At 38.8% G+C, this 22,146-nt stretch overlaps 1 protein-coding gene across 1 annotated transcript in view; it reads left to right on the top strand.

The window, feature by feature from the left end:
- Positions 1–22,146, top strand: part of LOC121945193 (low-density lipoprotein receptor class A domain-containing protein 4-like) — a 270,140-nt gene that overhangs the window by 64,296 nt on the left and 183,698 nt on the right. The window contains 1 exon segment of the mRNA XM_088084994.1: positions 17,194–18,021. Coding sequence (XP_087941120.1) covers positions 17,982–18,021 — 40 coding nt within the window. The 5' untranslated portion in view covers positions 17,194–17,981.

Here is a 22,146-nt window from a genome sequence, read left to right as displayed (position 1 = left end):
GTGACTCTGGAGAGGATCTCTTTAAGTTTACTGGAGTTCTTTCCGACATATGTCCATCAATACTCAGGTATCCTTCTGTAAAGCTGTTGCTTGCAAAAATATTGTATCATAAATCTTAAACTGCTTTCCTGGTTTTAGACCCTTTTAGGGCAGACGTTATGATGATATCATGGTATTGGCTGGAGGCAAAAGAGAGAAAGATTAGAGGGAAACACCAGCCTTTTAATACATCCATGGAAACACGAGTCGCCACTACAAGGTTGTAAGCTACATAGGAGTCTTAAAATGTCACCCTGCTGTGTTATTGGGTGCCAGAATAGAAGGACTAATGGCTCAAAACTTCTGTATCTGTACTGAAATACAAATCTGTACTGAAATACGATCATCAGAAATATAGACTGTAAAAGACTATAAAGATTTTTTGTTTTGGCTTCACTTTGGGGAATCTGTCATGTTGTCCATATTTTCATACACAGTCTATGATCAAAACAGCTACATGTATCACTTGAAGGGTGTCTTCTGTTTTGTTTCGCCAACAAAGCTAACGACAGCTGATTCTCTAAAAAGTTAAAGTTATGGAGAAATCCAATATTCCCTTTAATACCTTCCCATTTTCTGATTAGGTGTACATGGTACCTAAACACATGCATTTTAAAGATTAACTGTACTCTGTAGCGACTGTACTTTATAAGCAGTACTTTCTAAACGTATTCTAATCAATTCAGATGATAAAAATATGAAGACAATAAGCTTGTCTATATATTTAAATAGTCCATGATGAGTAAGGCCCTGTCACACGTGATGTAATCGCTAGTTTTTCACGAATGCGTGAATTTGTCAGTCTTAGAGTTGGACAACCTATTGGTATTATATTAATATTGGGATTTGAGATTAAATGGTCTTAGATATTGGATCTTGTTATATTGTAAGTGTTGTGTTTTCCTGGTTTTAAAAGCTGCATTACAGTAAAGTGATGTCATTTTCTGAACCACCCAGAATGCTCTAGCTGTTCTAGCGTTTGCCTTTACCAATCAGTCATTTTTATCCATATAATTGATGATTATTTATCAAAAATCTCTTTGTAAATATTTTCTGAAAGCACAAATAGTTAGCCCAATAGTGTTGCAATACTGGTGTGTTGAAGTTTTTGATAAAAAAAAAAAATGTGATATTGTTTTTCTCTATGTTGCCCAGTCACACACTCGATCACTGTTCAAAGTACAACTCAGCACATGAGTAATCTTCTGGATATGTGCTAGATATCGTTTCTTCCACTGTCTCAGACAGTCAGGGGGGCATCTTTTTTTTCTTTTTTTATTTCGTGTTATTACCCTTAAAAGTGTCTCCTCTATCTTTTTTTTAAATCAGCCATTGATTTGTGTGTGCGTGTGTGTGTGTGTGTGTGTGCGTGTGTGTAGCAATGTCTAGCCAAACTAGAATTGCACTGTCATTTCAACACCCATGGGTGTAATACCAAACAGACATTTGACGTTTAGAGCAGTCGAAACATTCACTTTGACGATGTCACAAGGAAGAAACCCTCATTATACATTTGAAGTGGTTTCTATCCTCATAATCCACCTATGCCAGCATTGGACTTGTCTTCATTGTTTCAGTGTGTGTGTGTGTGTGTGTGTGTGTGTGTGTGTGTGTGTGTGTGTGTGTGTGTGTGTGTGTGTGTGTGTGTGTGTGTGTGTGTGTTAAGGCTCTCAGCAGGTGGCTGTCTATGCATACTGTAGGTTGAATGTGTGATTTTGTATCCATATATGTGGATTGGAGGCTAGCAGACAGTCAGAGCTCTCTCAGGGGAGGTGGGTCCCTCTGTTTGGCTGCGCCGTCTGATTTTCTTTTTGCCTTTCTTTATTTTTTATTTTCTCCAGTCAGAGGGAACGAGATGAATTTTTGCTGCGTGACTGCAGCCTGTAATGTTTCGGCTGCTTCTCGCTGCTGCTTTTTCACATGCTGTGCCTCTTTGTGTGATCTGTTCTATGTGTGTGTCTCTGTATTCAAATATATCTGCCGATTTTCATGTTTACATACCTCTTTGAATGGCATGTGAGGCTGGATTTGTGTGTGCCTATCTGTTTTTTGTGTGTGTTAAGGTCTTGGTTGCAGAAGAAAATAAAGCGTCTGTTCTTTCCAGAGAGGCCTTTAAAGGCACGGCTGTTTTATTGAATGTAAATCATTTTATCCGAGAGTGAACAAAATGGTTTGTTTAACTTGATCAAAGCTTCTTGAAAGGACAGAGGCTCCTCTGTTTTGGCCTTTTTCTGTATTTGCAGCTTTCCTTAAAGGAGACATATTATTTGTCAGTTCATACTTGTATTTTTGGTTTCTACCAGAGTATGTTTACATACATCCTGGGTTTCCCACATATTCATTCATTTATGGCGGCCGCCACAACTAAATTATCTGCCACCCCTAACAGATGTTTTGAACTGTACTGTTCCATTACCGTTATATTTACCATTACTGTATGGCTGTGTTCTGTTGACTCTCATGCAGTTGCTACAGATTTTCTTCATTTTCAGGCTGGTTTCGTGGATTTTGGGGCCTTGTGCCTGGGGCTCATGTTATACTGATATATAGTACTGGGGTGGTTGGAGGGAGATATGCGTTTAAATAAGTCGGATCAGATGGCTATGCTAGCTATGGAAGACAGGGTTTCCCATACATTTACTTACTTCTGCTGGCCCCCAATCAAATTAACCGTTCAGTCTGCTGTGCAAGAAGAGTAGTAGTTGCAGCGGTGCCAGCAGTACAAGAAGCAAAAATCGAAGTGAAACTTTGTAAATGGATAATCACAATAAAATTAATAATAATGATAATAATAATCATCTCATGTTTGAAGTTATGCCAGGCTTGAGGTCTCCTGCAAAGAGTAGGTAAACTGAAATTTTATAGGGTTTTGTTTTTCCTAGTTTATCCAAAAACTTGGTGAGACATCCTAATTCAAGCCAGTGAGAGTGTGCCTCAGGCCCACGACACTATATAATGCCGGACGTAAGAAATTAGCCTCACTGAATTTTTGGGAAGGCCTCAGTAGAAGCTAGCTACATTAGCTGCACAACATGCTAAAGATAATTTCAGTAGGCTAACCTACAAAATAAAAGGAAGTACATAACATTGCATCAGTTACAGCAAATGATTGGGATGCACAAAGGGATTGAATTTTTTTTGTCACTGACACACAGTATCAATCGATCCTGGGTTTCAGTTTTGAAGTTAGTCCTGCTGTGTACTGATCCTTACTGAGAGACTTTTCCAGATGTTTTGGAGTCAAACTCTAAAAAATAAAGTTTACCCCCTGAAATTAAGAGTCAAACCCTAAAAAATAAAGTTCACCCCCTGAATCCTCACATCCTCGAATGATTGTAGTACACAAAGGCTTTTCTGTTGATTCTTGTAACCAATAACAGAGTTCTTTGTTCCTGCAGTGTTACCAGATCAGCGATAGTGAGGAAATCACTGTGGTAGACAGTGAGATACATTCACCAGGGACAACATTTACATCCAAAAGCCATGAAAAAGTACACTTTGCATAAAATGTCACATTTAATGTGTCATTTCACTGGAGATGTATTTTCTGGCTCTTTTCTTTCCATTTATGGAATGGTTGAATGGTTTGTGGTTGACTGCAGGATATCAAAAGGCACTGGTGGTGAAAGTGTGTTTTGCACTCACAAAACAAGTATACCGCCCCCTACGTCTCCTCTCAACTCTCTGTTCCCGAATGTGCATAAAAGTCAATGAAAGTTCTAAAGTTAAAAGTGTATGACCTAACATTAGCTGTCTTGTGCAACTTTGCAGAACATGTTTGTCTGCCTCTTAGTGATACATTGCCTTTAGCTATAGAATAAATAGTAACAGGCTGGAGTTGTTTCTGTACCATTGGAAGTAAAGGAGCACAAGATATGGTAGTAGAACCAGTTTAAAAAAACCTTAATCACAGTCCATGCATGTGTGGATAAACATTTAATTAACCCTTAGAATCCTGAACAAACTGGCTTGATTCATTCAAAAAGATAAAAAAGAAAGCAATGAGCAACAAAGAAGAAATCTGCCAAAGAAATTACCTCAAAATTAGTAAAAGAAAAATAAATAAATGAATTAATTAATAATAAAAAGACAAATAGTAAAAAGAAACAAAGTTGAAAAACAAGGAAATGACGAGGGGAAATTGCTTTTTGTGACCGAATTTCACAAATGTAACTGAGATAAAAAACATATATAGTTTGTCTATAACTTTTTTTTTTTTTGGCATTTTTTCCATCTTTTTAAAATTTAATAATTTTAATAAAAAATTTTAAAATTTTATATCTACAAATTTCTAGGAATTTGTGGAAAATCTCTTGCCAAGTTTCTCATTAATTTTTCCCCCAGTTTTGGGGGAAAAAAGTTCAAAGGTCTAAATCTTGTGATAGGTGTCAGCAGTTAGAAAAGAGACGTCACTCCAGGTTTCAAAGGGTTAATTTGAGATATGGAAAGTGGTCTTCTATTGGCAGATTAATTGGCAACGCTGTTTGTGGTTTACCTCAGAAATATTCAATTCTCCACTATGATTTCTTATTACTTTTTAGCTGATTAATACACAGAGAGCTATTTACCTGCTAATTCATTCTTGAGGATCTAATTTGTGTTTCTAAACATGAAACTATCTTATAATGATAAAAGCAGCACATTACAGAGAGGCCCCTCTTGGCCTGTTAGTGAGGTTCACTGATTGTGACAGTCGTTGGCTTTATCCCTCCTTCATGTCACTGCTAAGTGTATGTAACCTAATTACGGACACTTAAGGCGGTACATAATATGATTACGCACTGTTGACAGTCAGAGACACATTTGACTGTTGATTTTGTGTGTTAGCCTTTTATCACAGACCATGCATGCAAAAGTCTTCCTTTGGCACCACTTGCTTACTGTTTACTGGAAAATGTTCAAAATTCAGTGCCGAAGTTACGAACCCCTCTGCTCTGTGTAGGTTTATAGAAACAAGAGAGACAACAGACCTTGTGTCCTCTGGTCGGGCAGCCAAAGCTGTTCGGTCCGCAGTCAGTGTCTATGCTGAATCTGTTTGTACAAAGGGTTAAATTAGTGCAACACTGTGCAGAAGAAGACTTCCCACGGCAGCCATTACGCATTAAAACGATTTCCGTCCGTTGAAATGAACACATATTCATTTGAAACACTGGCTCGCTTGCTAGTGCTACATTTTCACTTTGTTAATGTTAATGTCTGAGTGTACTGCATTCACAAATTAATTCCCCTTTGACTGGCAACGCTAGTTTCCAAGTCAGTAAATCCAAAATGTGCCCATAGGCTTGCCCTCTCTGACCACGAGATTACCCTGTCTGGGAGCGGTATTGTGCCCTTGTGGCACAGTTCTGCCTTTTCACTTCAGTCAACATACCGAGGAGGAATCATGACAATAATAGCTAATACTATACCCTCCAAATGACCATTTGTATGTCAGTAACTCACCTCTTGTTATGTGGAATTCATGAAGAAAAGTTTATTTCTCTTGCATGCCTCTAGTGAACGAATAATCCAAAAACAAAATATTGATGAAATCATAGGTAACCATGTTAATAACAGCAAAACTATATGAAAACTTCTGTTCAAACTCTCACTCAGCTCTTGCAGTATAATCTAAATCTTATCGATCCGGTCAGATGGGAAATTGAACTGACAATGAAACTTATATATGTTCTCTCTAAAGCCAGATTCCACTGACAAAAAAGTTCATTTTATTTTAATGAACATGGTAGCACTTGGTCTATTACTGCTTTGATTAATGAGTTTGTTTGTGTTATTGTGTATCTGTGGTGTTTTAAAGAGCAAGTTTAGATCCACCAGACTTACAAAATAAAACAAACTAACTGATTGACGCAGCAGTAGCAGCAGAGCTCCTGTGTTCAGCGAGTTTGGAGTCTGGCTTTGAAGGGAGCATGAGTTTCACTTTTAGTTATACCCCACAAGTTATGTGAGAGTTTGTAAATGTATGTTTTGATGTAGTTTTGCTGCTTGTTAAACATGGACCCGTTTTACTCCAGCTCATCAAAAATTCTCTTTGTTTTTGGATTTACCTGAGGCATGCACACAGAAAGTTTTCTTCACCAATACACCGTAGTATTAGGTGTGTAATTAATACAGAAATTTTCATTTGAGGAGTGAAGTATTTCTTGAACCACATACAAAATATATCTTTGAAAAAATGTGAATCGATTCTAATTTGAATCAATTCTTCCTCCCACTCCTATTGCGTTATCAAACTATAGAGGTGGATGGGTACGCGATGTTCAGACACAACTTTGTAATTAACTTGGAGTAAATTTGCAGTAAATCCACACGCACACACACGCACGTGCACACATATTCAATAACAGTGGACGGTCCAGTTTTGAATTGGGTGCTCTCTCACTGCTGTTAAGGAAACGGTTTTGAGCTTCCCTCTTCCCCTTCAGGTAATCACTCTCTTCCTTTTTGTGGCAAAGACTTCAAACTGCCAATCATTCGCATTGCCAGAATCCATTTAGGGTGCATGTGGTCAATCTGCAGTAGCACAGCAGGCCATTCTTCTCTTTTTTTCCTGTAGTCTTACTCTGTCATTTCAACTAATAAGACAGATTACCTTGACATAAAAACCCCGTTGTGTGTTGCCATGGCAGCCAGTCCAGTGGATGTAGTTAACAGTATCATCAGGAGCAGGCCCGTGCTGGTGGCCATGGAACAAAGTCTGATGTTAACCAGGTGCTCTGCGGCTCATCACTTCACGTCCACTTCACATGTGTTGTTTCACTCAATAAAATGACATCATATGTTTGAGCCCAGTGTTTATGCCGAAAGACAATCTCTGTTTTGATTTCTCTTCTAATCCGTCCATTCTTTTGTCTGCGTTTGATGCTCGGGACAGCCAGCCAATCAGCGCGGCTACTAAATAGCACATCAGGAGACGTTTAAAGCAAATCCTTGGAGAGCCCTTGAGGACGGGGCTTTGATCAGTTGCCTCTTTATGGAAGTGTAGGCTAATTTTGCCCGATAGCTCTTTGTCTTTATAGTCTTTGTGCGGAGCTTGTCTGTCAGTATGGATTGCCAGATTATGGCCTATAGTTTTTACACACATCTGCAGTCATCCACACAACAAACACACATTAAAATCTTAAAGTATAACAATTTGCTATTTTATTTATTTGTACACTTATTTTGTTATTTTCACCTGTTGTCTGATGTCTTTCTGTCCTTGCTCTTGGTCCCTGCAGCTTGTTCTTCCTCTTTTTGTGACTGTTAAATGTCTAGATTAGAGCAGCCACCTGTCAGATTTGAAGTAGCTCGTGTGTCTGTCATTGCAGCTGTTGAGGCCGCTGAGCTTTTCCAAACTTCTGTGTTGCTGACAACAACAACCTTTCTGTCTCTTTTCCACGCTCTCAGTGGTGTAAATGTCCGTCTGTCTGTCACCATCGCTGCCCCTCTTCCTGTCAGTCTGTCTGTGTGTCCGGCCTCTCGACACTAGAGTTGATGCATAGCCACATTAAGCCTGTCAGATTTGTCACAGTCGGCTGGCAGTCAGCGTGATATGGAGCCAAATCAGACAAGGATGTGACGAACGACGCCTTCAGCCTACCTTTGTTTGGTTTTGCGTTGCCAGTCATTTTGTGCATCATTTCACACATTTTTTTTCTCCCATGGCAAATGATGTATTAGATAATTCCTCCAAATAGAAAAAAATACTAAAAGCCTTTTTTGCAGGCATTTCTGTTTTCTGTCTACAGTAAGAAAGGTAGAGGGTGGTAAGCACCAGTGAAATCGGCTAAGTAAATTGACAGAATGAAGAGGAAGTTTTGGAATTAAATCATCAATAAGTTTCCAACAAACAGCTTCATTTAATTCAGACTAAGTGTTAAGTGCAGCTAAGCATTGAAGTGCAGTCAGAGTAAAAGAAACCTGATGGGTTTTATGTTTCATTCACGCAAAGAGTTCTTCAAACCTACTCTACAAGTGTAGGATCTGTGTGTTGTTTATTTGTTTTGTTTTATTAATAAAGTATTAAAATCAGAAAATTGGAAGATTTAGTTACATTTTCTCAAACTGTATATTGTTTTGGGTGGATGTGATTTTGGAATGCAGGCATGACAATAGGCAACACAGTGACCCCAGCCAGCCAATCAGATATGAATTTAGTTCACGATTCAAAAATCTTAATTATACACTGATCTGACAAACAAGAAATACAACTTTAGAAAACTGAATTTTTCAGTTTTTCAAGTGTTTTAATGTTCATTTTTTATATTTAAAATTAAACCATTAAGCATTACACGGACCATGTAAAGTATTGTGACTTAAATGTTACATTCTCACAGATAGCTCTGATCTCTGAGTCAGGAAAAGACCTACAAAGACACTAATAGACAGTTGGCCAGTTTTTTGTATGTATTTATGCTATAGGAGACCTTATCTTGCTTATACCGTGGTCACATGTCAACCATCTGTCGTATGTCATTGAAATGGAGATGGGAAAAACAGTTAATCATTTACTCCTTTTTCAAAGTTATTTTGCTCTTGTCCTTTTGTTACAAACATCAATTAAATACGCACACACTAGGAGCAATTTGTTGTTAAATGCCTTGCTAAAGGATACTTATGAATTGTAAATAGCTGAAGTTAGGGTTCAAAATACATGACCAACAATTACAGTTCGGTAGTTCCTATTTTGCAGTTCCTGTAATGCAAAAAAGGACCAGAAAGGCTTTGAAATGACTACAGTGAGCAGATGTCGCCTGCAGCTTTGAAGGACAGATGTAAGGCAAAGGCAACTGGAGCTGTGGCCAAAACTGCTGTGAACATAGTCTCAAAACTTTTTAGCTCAACCATTAGGCCCTAAAGCTTTGCTAATGCTGCTATTGTTGCTTTTGTTACCTACAGTTAAATCGTGGTGTTTTCATTTAGAACTAAAATGAAACATCTGTGTAAGTGATTAACCAGGTGTCTGATTAATCACTTACAAGGAAATAACTGACACCTGCCCGCCAGTCGCAACCGAACATTCTGATGGCCAAGGTGTAACGGCCAAGGCGGATGGTGACACAAATGAAACCGGTTTAGATCCGATGGGTTATAAAAACAAAATTGTTACACAGTGTATCATGAGTAACATGCAAAATAGCTTATTAGATATAACTTTGGTAGATTGACACTGTGGATTTCACTGTCAACGCTGTTCATAGAAAGAAATTCCATCTGAAACCTTACACAGCGATGTCGGAATTTTCCAGAGTAACAGTTTTATTGTTATGTCTCCATGCTGGCAATAGTCATAGCCAGATGCATTATGTTTGTTTGTATGTTGTAATATTTGTTGTTTACTTTTTAGTTTCTTGATTTGGGTGTGCTCAAGAATTTAGCAAAACTGGCCATGTAATAATATCAATGATATATCTGTATATTTCTAAGTCTTATATTCCTGTTTGCTTTTGTGCTGTACACTGAGTCAACAATTCAGTTAAATGAATAAGATAAACAAACCATGTAACTTATTAAAAAGGACACACTGATGATGGTGTGATGATTTATCCATATTCATACAGTAACTTAAAGTAGTTGTCCTTGTTTTCTGTCCTTGTAAGACAAACAGTAGGACACACAGTAAGACAGTAGCTGCTGGGCTCAACCTTAAGAGACCTCTGTTAACTGCAGCCTGGCCACAAGCCAAGCTCATCATAAAGGAGTACAGTATGGACGGGACTAATGAAGCAGACTAAAGTGGATCTTCCATTAATCATTGGAGGTCTTGTATAATTTTCATCTATTGATCTACCCATGTGTGACAGAGTGTGTGTGTCCTTAAACAACCTTTCATCTGCCACCAGCACACACGTACTCTGCATTATCAAAAGATCTTTAGCACTCAATATAGCACTTCAAAAATGTTATCTCATGTAAATATAAGATCGTTAATGTGATAATTTTGGTATTTTTTGAAGTGAGTAGCAGATACAGTTACAGAAACAGATGTGGCGCACACCCAAAGTGTTTGATATCGAAATGTATTTTAGCCACTTTAAAAAAAAGGTCTACCAAAAAATCAGTATCAGTCTAAGTGGATGCTATGCATAGAGTTTTTCAGCAGGTATGCCATTAATCTGCAGATGCTCAAGTTCAAAAAGAGACTAAACTGTGAACAAAATGTGGCCTGCAAAAGATGGTAAGACATGCTTTTTTAGATGAGCCATTGTTGTTAGCCATGATTTCCAGAAAACCTGTGGCAGTTAAGAGGAGTGAAGGGTCAGTCAGTACATTTATATGATGTTAGAAAAGGTTGAATTAATGTGTTAGTCCCTCTAAAACTGGACACTTAAAATAAATGTAAACATTTTGCTCCTACTGTAATTGCACTTTGTCACATTTCTAAAAGTTGCACTAACACACCTAGATAATGCGGTTGGGGTTTGATCTACTCTTACATTACGCCTCAACTGGACCTGAACTGGAAGGAGACCTGGAAGGTCGATGGAGACAAAATTAGACGAAGAGACCAAGTAAAGCGTAGAGTACGTGCAAAAAGTTATCCATGTTGTCACAGTTTGACATGCAACTTGTTTGCCACTTGCTAACTTGTCTTGTGTGACGTAATAGGTCAACTGGAGGAAAGTCCAATAGCAACTAAATGAAAGGAGGCATATAGCGTCTGACATACTTCTGTCAATAAATTGATTCCTCCCTGGTGCTTTTGTACTGGGACAAGGACAGTATTCCAATTAAGTGGCCTAATCTGGCTATAATCGTAGCTCGTCTTAATTGTGCATCTGAATGTACTAAGCAATTAATGACTGTTAAAAACATTCATTACAACAGGTCTTCAAAAAATCTGAATCACCGCAATCATGAAAGGTCCTCGAGTATACAGATATTAGACTGATTGGTCCAGTAGTTTGTGAGATTAGCAGCAGACACACACTCACACACATGACCAAACGTATGATCCCCTCCAGGCTAACAGCCAGAGATCGTGAGTATTTCTTTTACTTATTAAACCTGCAGACTGGATATGGCCCACCAAGAGGATAGGGAGAACTGTATGTAGCCATAAAGTCAAAACACGACAAATAAAAAATAATAAGCAAATATAAAAGCACTCCCTGCTCCTTAATTTCGGTAAACCTGCAGCAACAATTGAAGGCAACTGAGATTAGCATTTTTATCAACAACCATCATCTGGATTTTGAATTGACTATTTTAATTTGACGGTAAAAGAACACTGTTTACAGACTTTAAAACTTAGGTGCAACAGTCGACACTGTCTGTTCGGCTTATTCAGCAGTGTCTGCATTTTTTTTGTCCGCTTACACTACTGTATGACCACAGTTGATCTTGTTGTTTGAATCCAAAGAAATCAAATTGAATATCACCCTCAGCCGTTTATAATCTCACAGACATCCACATAGCTTTATTGTTCAGCGGTGAGACATTTCATATTTCCTCTAGCCGATACCGTTAGATAAGAGTTGGACCAAATATAAACAGTCTATGAGAGCAACATTTTTTTAAAGTCACTCTTTTTCTCCACGTCTGTTGCAGCAGAACTCTGAATCACCTTCGCAGCCCCAGTTCTTGGTTTGTTATGCAATCACATTCTCAGCATGCTTGAATTTTCAGTGTAACAGATGCGACCAGCCCCATGGTTTAATAGTCTGCTCCCCAATCCGTGTTTGCTTGTCTGACTGCTGTCTCGCTGATAAGCACATGTCCCTGCGTGACCCAGCAGAGGAGCCGGAGCTGGCTGTTGGAGTTGCTATAGTTATCGCCATATGTTCCAATGACAGACAGATGCCATACACAGAAACTGCTTATAATGCTACGATTGAAACTTTCCTTCCTTTACCAACTCCAGAGAGGTCAGAGGTCATGTACAGCTCCATAACAGCAGGACTGGAGCTGGTAAACTAGTCATTATTGAGGTTTGTGCTGTCCTTTGTTCGAATGCAGTCTTTTCAGGCCAGTATTATTTTTATTATTATTTTTATTTTTAACAACAACACAAATGCTGTCAACAATGAGGATTGTCAAGCACTTGATGTCCATGTCACCGACCTTCAGATACTGTAGGACCAGATCAGGTGAATTGTGTCCCAGAATGACCGAGAATAAGCCTTTGGTTGCAATTTGTTTCACAATAAATGAAACAAATACATTATTAGTTATTATCCATACCAAGCGCACCTGCCTGACTCCCTCTCTCCAGACACGTTACATTTGAATGAATATTGAGGTTTTGAGGCATAATTTAGTCGCTGTATATTTGATTAGTGATACCATCCACAACAGGCACTGAACACATTCCCTCTTACGTGTAGTGCTGTTTATTAACACTTTGTAACCCGGGTAAATTGGCTTGATTATTTCAGAAACATGGAAAGACGGCAATAGGCAATTTAAGAAGAAATGACCCCATATGAGCCAAAAAGTCTTAAAAAGTACAAGAGAATTACCTGAACCCCAGGTCCTTCTGCTCTTTGATAAGGTTGGTTAGTTTGGTAGACAAAAGATAGTTCCTACATGAAACTGCTCACAACAAGGTCTGTGAATTATCTTGAGTAAAGAGGTCATGATTTCTGGAAAGAGACATTCATGTTGAGTTTTTCAGATAGATTTTTTTGGCACTTTCAGCTTTGAGCCAAATGCCATCTAGTTCCATCACATTGGAAAGAAGGCAGACATGTCTACGGCTGATATCTCCAACACTCTACAACTCACACCAAAACAATCTAGATAAAAACTAACACTAAAGGTAAGAGGAAAAACTATGTATTTTAATTCTGGGATAAACTGTCCCTTTAACCAACCAAACCTTAACCTTGCTTTTTTAATGTCTGCAGCCCCTGTTGGGAATGTTACATCTAATCAAATATACCGCGACTAAATTATGCCTCAAAACCTCTCAAAAGTCAAGTGTCTGGAGAGAGAGTGTGAGCCAGACATTTGCACGAAGTATGCATAATAATGGATGATATATTTGTTTATGTACTGTGAAACAAATTGTAACTAAAACATTTCTTGGCCAGACAATTCAACCGATGTGATTCTATAGTATCTGAAGGTCCATGACATAAACATTCAGTTCTTGAGTATTGACACTATAGACAGCATTTTTCTGTCTGCCTCTAAAAGAACTCTATTAAGTAACCAGGTCATGATATCTGAAAAGAGACATGCTGTTAAATATTTCAAAGGTATTTTTTGGCACTTTGAGCACCACAAGCCAAGTGCCATGGAGTATTATATCAGAGAGAAGGAAGACATCTCTTGATTTTGGCATGAGCTGTCCCCCTTAAGGTTAGTAAAAGATTGTGGTTCAAATACCTTGTCATTCATGTTAAATTGCAATTTTTTTAAGCATAGAAAATTGAAATTATGTTGTACTTGTGAGGAGCCAATATTGGAAAGTACAACAATGAAATACATTGTCAGAGAACAGCATACTGATACTGCAGTGCTCGGACAAATAACACCAGTCTATCTCTGCTTTTTCCAATCCCTTCGTCAATGACAAACTCAAACAAAAGTTGAAAGAGAATGAACAATAAAATAGCTCCACTTTTCCTTTTTTTTAACTTTTAGTTCCGAATGTTGCTCTGCTGCCATGGTGTTTTTTCAGACTTTTGTGCTCTCTGTGTTGCTCAGACTTTGAAGTCTTTACAGCCGGATAGATCCAGAGATAAGACAGGAGAACATGAGGTGTCCTTAAATGACCAGACAGACATCCACCTGGAGCCTCAAATTTCGTCGTCAAACAGCAAACAACGTTGATATACACAGCCTGTCATGAAGACTAGCTGTCCTCAGATGACCGCGTGGACAAATAGATGGACCACAGTAGTAGTGTTAGTAGTAGTAGTTTTTTGTCCTCAGATCACCCCGTAGACAGACAGTACGCAGGGTCAGGCTGAACTGACTCACAGGTAGTCTGCAGAAACTCTGTGTATCAGGTTAGAAAAAACTTATTTACAGGAACAATCCCACCTGATAAGCCATTGACAGTTTGCACTTGGCAGTAGTTTTATATAAAAATATAATGTAGCATTTATAACATAATGGAATCACATATAAAGTCCTCACTCCGGGACTCCTGAATGGAGCTTATTATGATGTTTTAATTTCTCCAGCTGAATAGAGTGATACAGTGTGATTTAATACACGCTGTACAATAATGGCATTATCACTTACTGGAATATGCACACGCTGTAAAAATCCTACTTCTTAATTTATGCTTTTTGCTGTAACAGCGCACCTTCGTTGCTCTGACTGTGACAAGAAGACGTTAGAAAATGCTCCGTCATTAGATTTAAAAAGGCAAAGAAATTCTAGGACTTTGGCCTTTTGTCTTGTTCATTTTTATAATTCAATAGTTTACTTTTGCCAGCTCTAGATCTGTGGCAGCTGATTTGTAGGTATGTAGGTGCAAAAAGAGTCTCAGCAACATGTTATTCATACTTACTGCACTGCTTACAAGAAGGTGCAGAGAATATAAAACCAGGATGATATTTAAGGATGGCTGCTTTTGAGGGTCAAGCCAGGAGACTATTTAAAATTGAGCAAAGTCATGTTTTTTACCTAAATACCTCCAGCTGTATTAAACATTTGCAGGCAGTGTTGCGGTGAGCAGGACTGCTTCATGATAACATTTTATTAATGATCTATGATTCTGCACAAGTGTGATAACAAACACCAACATGTCTGGTTATTAGGGCTGCAACTAACAATTCTTTTTATTGTCGATTCATCTGTAGATTATTTTCTGGATTGATCGTTTGGTTGTTTGGTCTATAAAATGTCAGAAAATGATGACCAGTGTTTCCCAAAGCACAAGATGATGTCCTGAAATTATTTGTTTTTGTCTACTACTTAAACAGATTCATTTTACTGTCATAGAGGAGTAAAGGAACAAGAAAACATTTTGACTTTTACTTTTCTTAAAAAAACTTAACTAGCAAATTAGTTGACAATTAATTTAATAGTTAATTGTTGCTACTCTAGTGATTATTGTTTTAAGAAACCTTTTTAATCAAGTGATCCTGCAGAAAATGCACTATACTCATGTCACAGTACGTAATGATATGACAATAAATATACTGTGATAGAGGATTTTCTCCATACGTCTTGCTTTTGAACCCAAATATAACCTTCCCAAATTCATCCTCTTAATACCAAACCTAAGTTAATCCTGAACAATAAATCCTGCTAAATTTGGGTTCCTATGGAAAAAAAACCTACAAAAACCTCTTATTGAATGTAGGTTTGGGGCTTATTTGTTTTTGTTATCTAACCCAAAGAATATAGTCTTTTATGTGTTTCTATGTGAATTGTATTTTTACAAAGATTAAAACAGTTCAAACAATCAAACCAAAGCTTTGCTTAGTTAAAAAGACCCACTGCCTGTTCAATCTATGTTGTCTGAATGTTCCCAACTCCACTGAGTAAACTGTAAATGTTTTGTCAAAACACCTCACTTGAAAAGAAATCGATTTTATCTTAAAAAGCAAATGTAAAGTATCGAAGAAGAAAAAAAACTGATTCCCCCATTTTTTGGGGGGGGGTTATTTATTTATTTATTTTTGTTTGTTTGAAAGGGGTTTTCATTGGACCGTGACATTGGGGACACTTGACATATTAACCTTTTGGAAGTCCAGTTTTGTTTGTACTTCCTATTGGAACTGTGCGGTACTACTGATATCAATACAAACTTAACCTGCATCCAAACTCAGTTCTTGGAGATAAAATCACTTGTAAAACACTCTGTTAATGCTGCGGCTCTTTGAAGACAGACACCCCTGACAGCACCAAAACTGCTGCGTCATCTCTCTGAAAGACGGTGAACTCCACTGGCCTCTGAAGGGATAAACTTAAGATTACCAGACTAATACACACACACACACACACACACACACACACACACACTCCTCTCTATATCAAACACAGGATTAGTCTTTGATAATTCTGCTTTAACGCTGTAATCAATTAGTCTAGTGTAGCAGCCTCCTTTTCTCTCTTCCTCTCTCCTTTCCTTTTCCTTTCCATTCATTTTGTCACTCTCTTAACTTCCATTCCTACTCCTGTTCTCAAACATGGACTTTTTTAGACTCTGGACATCACTTTTGCTTAGTCACGAGGAGACAAAATGATGAATCACCCGCACGGCACATAATGAAGCGAATGTCCCTCTACGTCACGGCAGCCCAGTCCTCGCCTTTACTTTTCCATGTGTCAGGGCACAGGCTGCTGTGTGTATCCTGCACTGCGATAAGACTCGATAAGTGGCAAATGCGGCACAGATAAGACCAGCTAACTGAGATCTGTCGAGCCTTTTCCAAACCTCAGACAGGGTGTGTGTTTGTTTACCGTCTGTCTGCTTTCTCCACCAACAAATTCCTCCCTTTTCCTATCCAGTGTCGTTTCTCTTCTAGGACTTTGTTTGAATTCTGTCCCCCTTTTTAAGAAATCTTCTCCCTACAGGAAGAGGATTGTCCTCTTCTCTTGTTTATTCTCTTTAACATGTGCCTTTCTCCGTCCTTCCTTGTGATCCATCTCTCCTACACCCTCATTTTATCTCATTTCTACTCAATGACAACAAAAACAGTCGCTGTTGTTACTCTTAAACTGCTCTGTTCCCTCCACCCTCCTCTTCCCTTTCCTCTCTTTTGGTTTTTATTCCTTTCCCAGTCAAAAGAAGGCACTTGGCACTTTTGAAATGTAAATAAAGTTTTGTTGTTTCCTTAGCCATAGCCTCCTCCAGCCCTGTTTATCAGGCAGACTTCAAAGTGGCATGTTGACATGTGGCTCTATCTTTCCCCTGCTCTGTGAAATAGGGTCACAGGCAGCACTTGGCTTTCAGAAAAACTTTCCCTTTCATGTAAGAACCTAGTGGGTGAGAGGAACTAAAGGGGGCCATGCCAGCCAGCCAGCCACCCACCTGCTATCCAAACCGAGACACATACTGCGGCTCGTCCTCTGCTGTGCGTGTGGGTGTGTGCGTGGGCGGATGTGGATGAGTGTTGTTTTTTTAATGCACTTTTCTCAACTGGTCGTTGCACTCAGCCATGCCCGTGTTTTGCTTGGGTGTATCTTTTTTGCCTGTTATTTTTTTTTTTCATGATTATTCACCGAGTTTCTCCCTCTGTCTGTGTTTTTCTGTCTTCTCTGTAGCCGTGGTGCCAGTGTGAGAGCAACCTCAGTGCCTCGTGCTGAGCTCGGGACTGCAGCAACGGGACAAAAGAGGAGAAAGAGAGGACGGGAGGCAAAAAAACAACAACACGGGAACAAGCCAGCAAGAAGAGCTCGGAGAATCGAAGGAGACGGCATGTTGATTAGAGCTGAGTTTAGGAGACAAACCTGACTGTGGAGGAGACGGAGGCTGACTGAGTGATATAAAGACTCTTAGCTTACAGACACAAAAGAGACTGAGAAGCTCACCTGCAGCCAGACAGTTTGAAAAATTGATAGACAGAAAAGAATTGAGGGCTATGGCTGTCGGCCTGCTGCTAGGAGAATAGAGTTCACAACCACACTGCAACTTCCTAAACCTCCATCCATCCTCTTCTAACCTCACCTGAAATCAGTGTGTCAGACCCAAGATCCCTCCATCTCCTCCTGTTGTGCCCCTTCTTCCTATAGCCATCACCATATTGCCCAAGTCCTTCAGTAGCAACACTCTCCAAAGACAGTTCAGTCATACAAACTAGCGAACCAGTCCGCTGTGTACTGAAAGTGACTGTGCCACAGTCGCCTGTTGCAGGATTGCTCAGACAGCGGCCTTTTAATTCCCGCACATGGACTGTTGATGAAGAAAGATGGCAGTGAGACTGGCAGGCGCCGCCCCTTCCTCTCGGCCACCCTCCCTCCCCCCAGCGGCTGTGGCACGGACCGGTTAAGGTTTGTCTGTTGGCATCCATCGCAGCATCGGCAGCAGCTGGCAGAGCGCGGGAAGGAGCAGTATGCAGGAAACTGACTTACCGGCCACAAATGCCTTTAAAGGTAAACACTAATAAACATGCATGTACACACACACACACACACACACACACACACACACACAAAAGTGTCCAGTACTATGTGTGTAGATGGGTTTCTCTGTATTAATATATAAATATACAGTATATACTGGATATTTATGTCCATACCAAAGAAAAAAATGTGTCCCGATTCAATTATCAAGCGTCATTAGAACAGATTAACAATAGTCAGGTTAGGGTGTTCAGCAATCTTTGAACCCAGGACATCCAGTTTATTGAAGCAAAGACTTTGTCTTAAGCCTGGTATACAGGTTACAGGACAGATTTTGGACTGTCTCCAATGAAAGATGACAAAGAAAGTGACATGGCAATAACAATGTAAATGACCAAGAATAGTATCCAAAATCTCAATTTTCTGCTCACTGCAGTGACTGCAGTGTATTGCGTGTTTGTTAGTAGTGAATGAGTAAATGGAAGGGGTTTTTTGAACCAGCCTACAGAATGAAACTCTTGTCTTTCTGCCTTGTTCACAGCTGACATTCTGACTTATCATAGTCAGAAGCTGCAGGTGTTAATGATATTAGTGACGGCTCTGTTCTTTAGTAGGGACAGTGACAGTGAGCCACTGTGCACGATACCTTAAACCGAAGCAGCAAAATGAAATTCAGCCAGTATTATTTTATTACTTACACCTGTGCTTTACTGTGACATGTCAAAATGTCTTGTGTGAAAAAGGCTCCTGTCATCTGATTATATGATCCCTGCATGACAGTGCCTGTACTTAGCTGATTGGCCAAAGATGGGTTTTCTCAAGAAAGACACACCACTCTGTGCAATTTAGATGCCTGAAAGGTAAAATGTGTGAGAATTCTTCATCCAGGTTAACAATTTAGCTAATTTCCCATTTTTTTCATATATTTTTTCATATATTTAGCAGCTAGCTTGCAATTAGAGCTCGAGTGTAAATGGCCAACAGCTGGCTGATAGTGAACAGTAGTCAGAATCTCCCAGTCAAAGCCCTTATGCACCCACACAGATGTTTCCACTTATTCGTACTTATTAGAACCTGCTCAGGTCGGAGGTGAGTGAAGCTTTGCTGGATTTACATAAGATCAGTAAACATCACTGAAAAATGATAACTTTTCATACTGCAACAAGTGCAGTAAAAGGTAGGAAGGTCAGCAAGATGTTAATAAGCTTTATTCATGTTAGGGTAATATTGGTATTCCACTAAAGCAAAATTGTTTTTACAAAAGCAGGCAGGACCTCACCAACTGCATCATTTAACCAAATTATTTTCATGCACCACCAGCTATTGGTTATGCATGATACAAATCTGCCAAATTCAGTGGGTGTAGTGTCATGTACAGGCCTGGAGTTTAATGTACGTAACAGCTGGGTCGCCAGAAGAAATGCTGGCGTTGTTCATTTCTGCAAACCTCAAATAGGCATGTTTCATAGATATCATATCAATGTTTCTAAAGGGTCATGGTGTATGAGCTGACAGTCAGCTGGGGGAAGATGGCTTCACACCACTTCAGAACAATATTTGAGACCAACAAAGAAGTATCAGTGATAATTAGAAGATAATTCTAGCATAGCCCCAATACCCCAGAATGCAGTGCAGTCACAGTTTGCATCTCTCCAGATGTGCTGTCAAAATGTGAAAAGCCTGCTGCAACTACTTTTCTGGAATTTCTCGTAAACAACCTTTTATAATTGCTGACTCATCTGTATATGCCTCTTGATTCTACAGTATCTGTGTGTGTTGACACTTGTGAGGGAATCAGACAGGTGATAGTGTTTGAGGTGAAAAGTTCACAGCAGTGCAGAGAGGGGGGCTGTCCTCAGTGGAAATAATGGACCCTGTGCTGCCCACAGTATTAGCCTCTGTAAACCTGACCATAACTGTTTCTCATTAAAACATAATCACTTACTCTAATTATGATTGTTGTAATTGAAGTCATATGCAGGCGTAGAGAGGAGGCCCAGCTGTTTCTCTGGGGAATAACTCCCTTTCTTTCAGCCCAAACCAAACACCCAACAGCACAAGTTAATGAACGGGCTAAGACCTGTGACACGCCGAGTGCTCCTAGTCAGACAATCTCTTTACTTTTACACATATTGTCGTGTTTTGAGAGGACGTTTAGAGACTACATCCACAGAAATGCATTGAGGTTTAACACAGCCCACATTAAATTGCTGCTTATCCAGACATGAACAAAAATAGTTAATAGAATGATACTCTGTTTTAATTAAATCTACCAGAGCAGCAGTGTTAGTGGAGTTATCACAGACAATGGATTATAGTGAATAAACAACTGAAGTATAAAAAAAGTAGAGCACTGTCTCTCTCTCACACACAGTTTTCTTTATTCTTCTTTTATGTTGAGCTTCCATCGTGTTTTTTCCCCTCGCTTCTTGCTTCTCGATTTATTTTTTTTATGAGACACTTTAATTTAATTTAATATGTTTGAAAAAGACATTTTTACATCACAGCAGGAGAAGGCTATGTGTAAATAGATACACCTGAAAAGCACTGAGCCACGGATAATGATAGCATTAACCCCTGTGCTTTTCCTACAATGATGGGTCAAAATGTCGACTGTGAAAAATGCTTATTGTTCCCTGCTGCCACCATAGGAGTCTTTCTAATTTGTGAAATAAAAAAAAATCACAGGAAAAATCACAAATTCTGGAAAAAAAAATAAAAGAATTGCAAAACGATGTTTGCTCTTGGCAGATGTGCATAATTTCATTAAACCAAAATGCTACAAAGTTTAATTTAAACGGACCTGGTGAATTAACCATTAAGTACTTGAAAAAATGCCCACCGAAGCTTCAGCTTCACAAAAAAGATGATAAATGGCTACAGAGGAAATCTTCACATCTCTATGGAGCGATGAAGAGACTCCTTCAAATGAATACATAAAACAAACAAAAATGCCATATTTTCATCATGTTTTCCACGTTTTTCCTACCATCTGAGATTCAGCTTTTGCTCTTTTTGTGAAATTGTCTCATTGTAACCTCTTTTTCTGTAATAACTGAGCCTGATTTAAGCAATGTTACACAAGAGGGTATGCTTTAGCGTCATTATCAGCACAACAGTGATGCAACAAGACTAGGTGCTTGTACATTGTTTTTTTTTTTTTCTTAAATACTCTTAGTATTAGTAGACATGCAAATAGTTTTGATTTTTTTTCCCTGATTTTGAGATATCTGTATCTGAGATTTCAGCCTTTTTTTCCACTAATGGGAGAAAACCACAGATTTTGTGCATAAAAGTCTGTTTACAGGTGGTGAAAAGTAGAACTGCTTACATGGAAAAAAAAGTTGTGTACAGCCTTCCGTGGCTCCAGAGGGAGCTGCATGCAGTTTGATAAATTCTTGGAACAACAGCTCTTAGCACAGTACAATATCATATTGATCGTTTGGACACACATTATTTGCTGATATCGCAAAGTCTGCCACAATATTATTTTGATTCTATTCAATTCAGGGGCTTTGCTGTTTGCTGTTGTCTGCCTGGTATTAGGCCGCATGCACTGTTTGAATGTTTTGGAAGGAGTTGTGCTTTGATGGATATGGTGACACAGACAGAACATGGGAATTTCAAGACGATAATATGTGACGATGTTTTCCCTTTGCATCGATTTTGTTAACAGCCCAATCATGAGTGTGAGATTAGTGTAATGCTAAATGAGTGGAGTACCTTTTTAATCAGAACAATCCACAGTCCTCACTTTTATCAGTTTTTTTAAAATAAATTCCTGTCAAAGAAATAGTCTTTATATAGTAAAGAGTCCTCCAGGGATAACGTCTCTGTATGCCGTCACTCTGGTTCCCTCGTCAAAAAACCTATGGGATTATTCTATTGGATTTTGGAGCATTGCAGAAATTAAGATCTGTGGAAAAACAAACATTTATGAAAGTGAACATTTTGTTCAGTAATATAATCACAAATTTAAGGGGTTTGGAAGCCTAAACAAAATAGCCAGAGGTATGAAAGGGTAAAAGAAAGCAGAGGACTACCAGAAAACTTCCAAAGGTGTTTGTTTTTATGTCAGAGGATAAGGAACTCAGAAGGAAATTCAAGTTTAAGCACCAGTTTGTACAGACTATAATAAAGCAGATGTGCATTTCA

The sequence above is a fragment of the Plectropomus leopardus genome, chromosome 11, assembly GCF_026936395.1.
Source record: "Plectropomus leopardus strain MGB_pleo_1.0 chromosome 11, ASM2693639v1, whole genome shotgun sequence".
Taxonomy (NCBI): domain Eukaryota; kingdom Metazoa; phylum Chordata; class Actinopteri; order Perciformes; family Serranidae; genus Plectropomus; species Plectropomus leopardus.
Note: the sequence above shows the minus strand (reverse complement) of the source record. Positions and strands in the feature narration are given on the sequence as shown.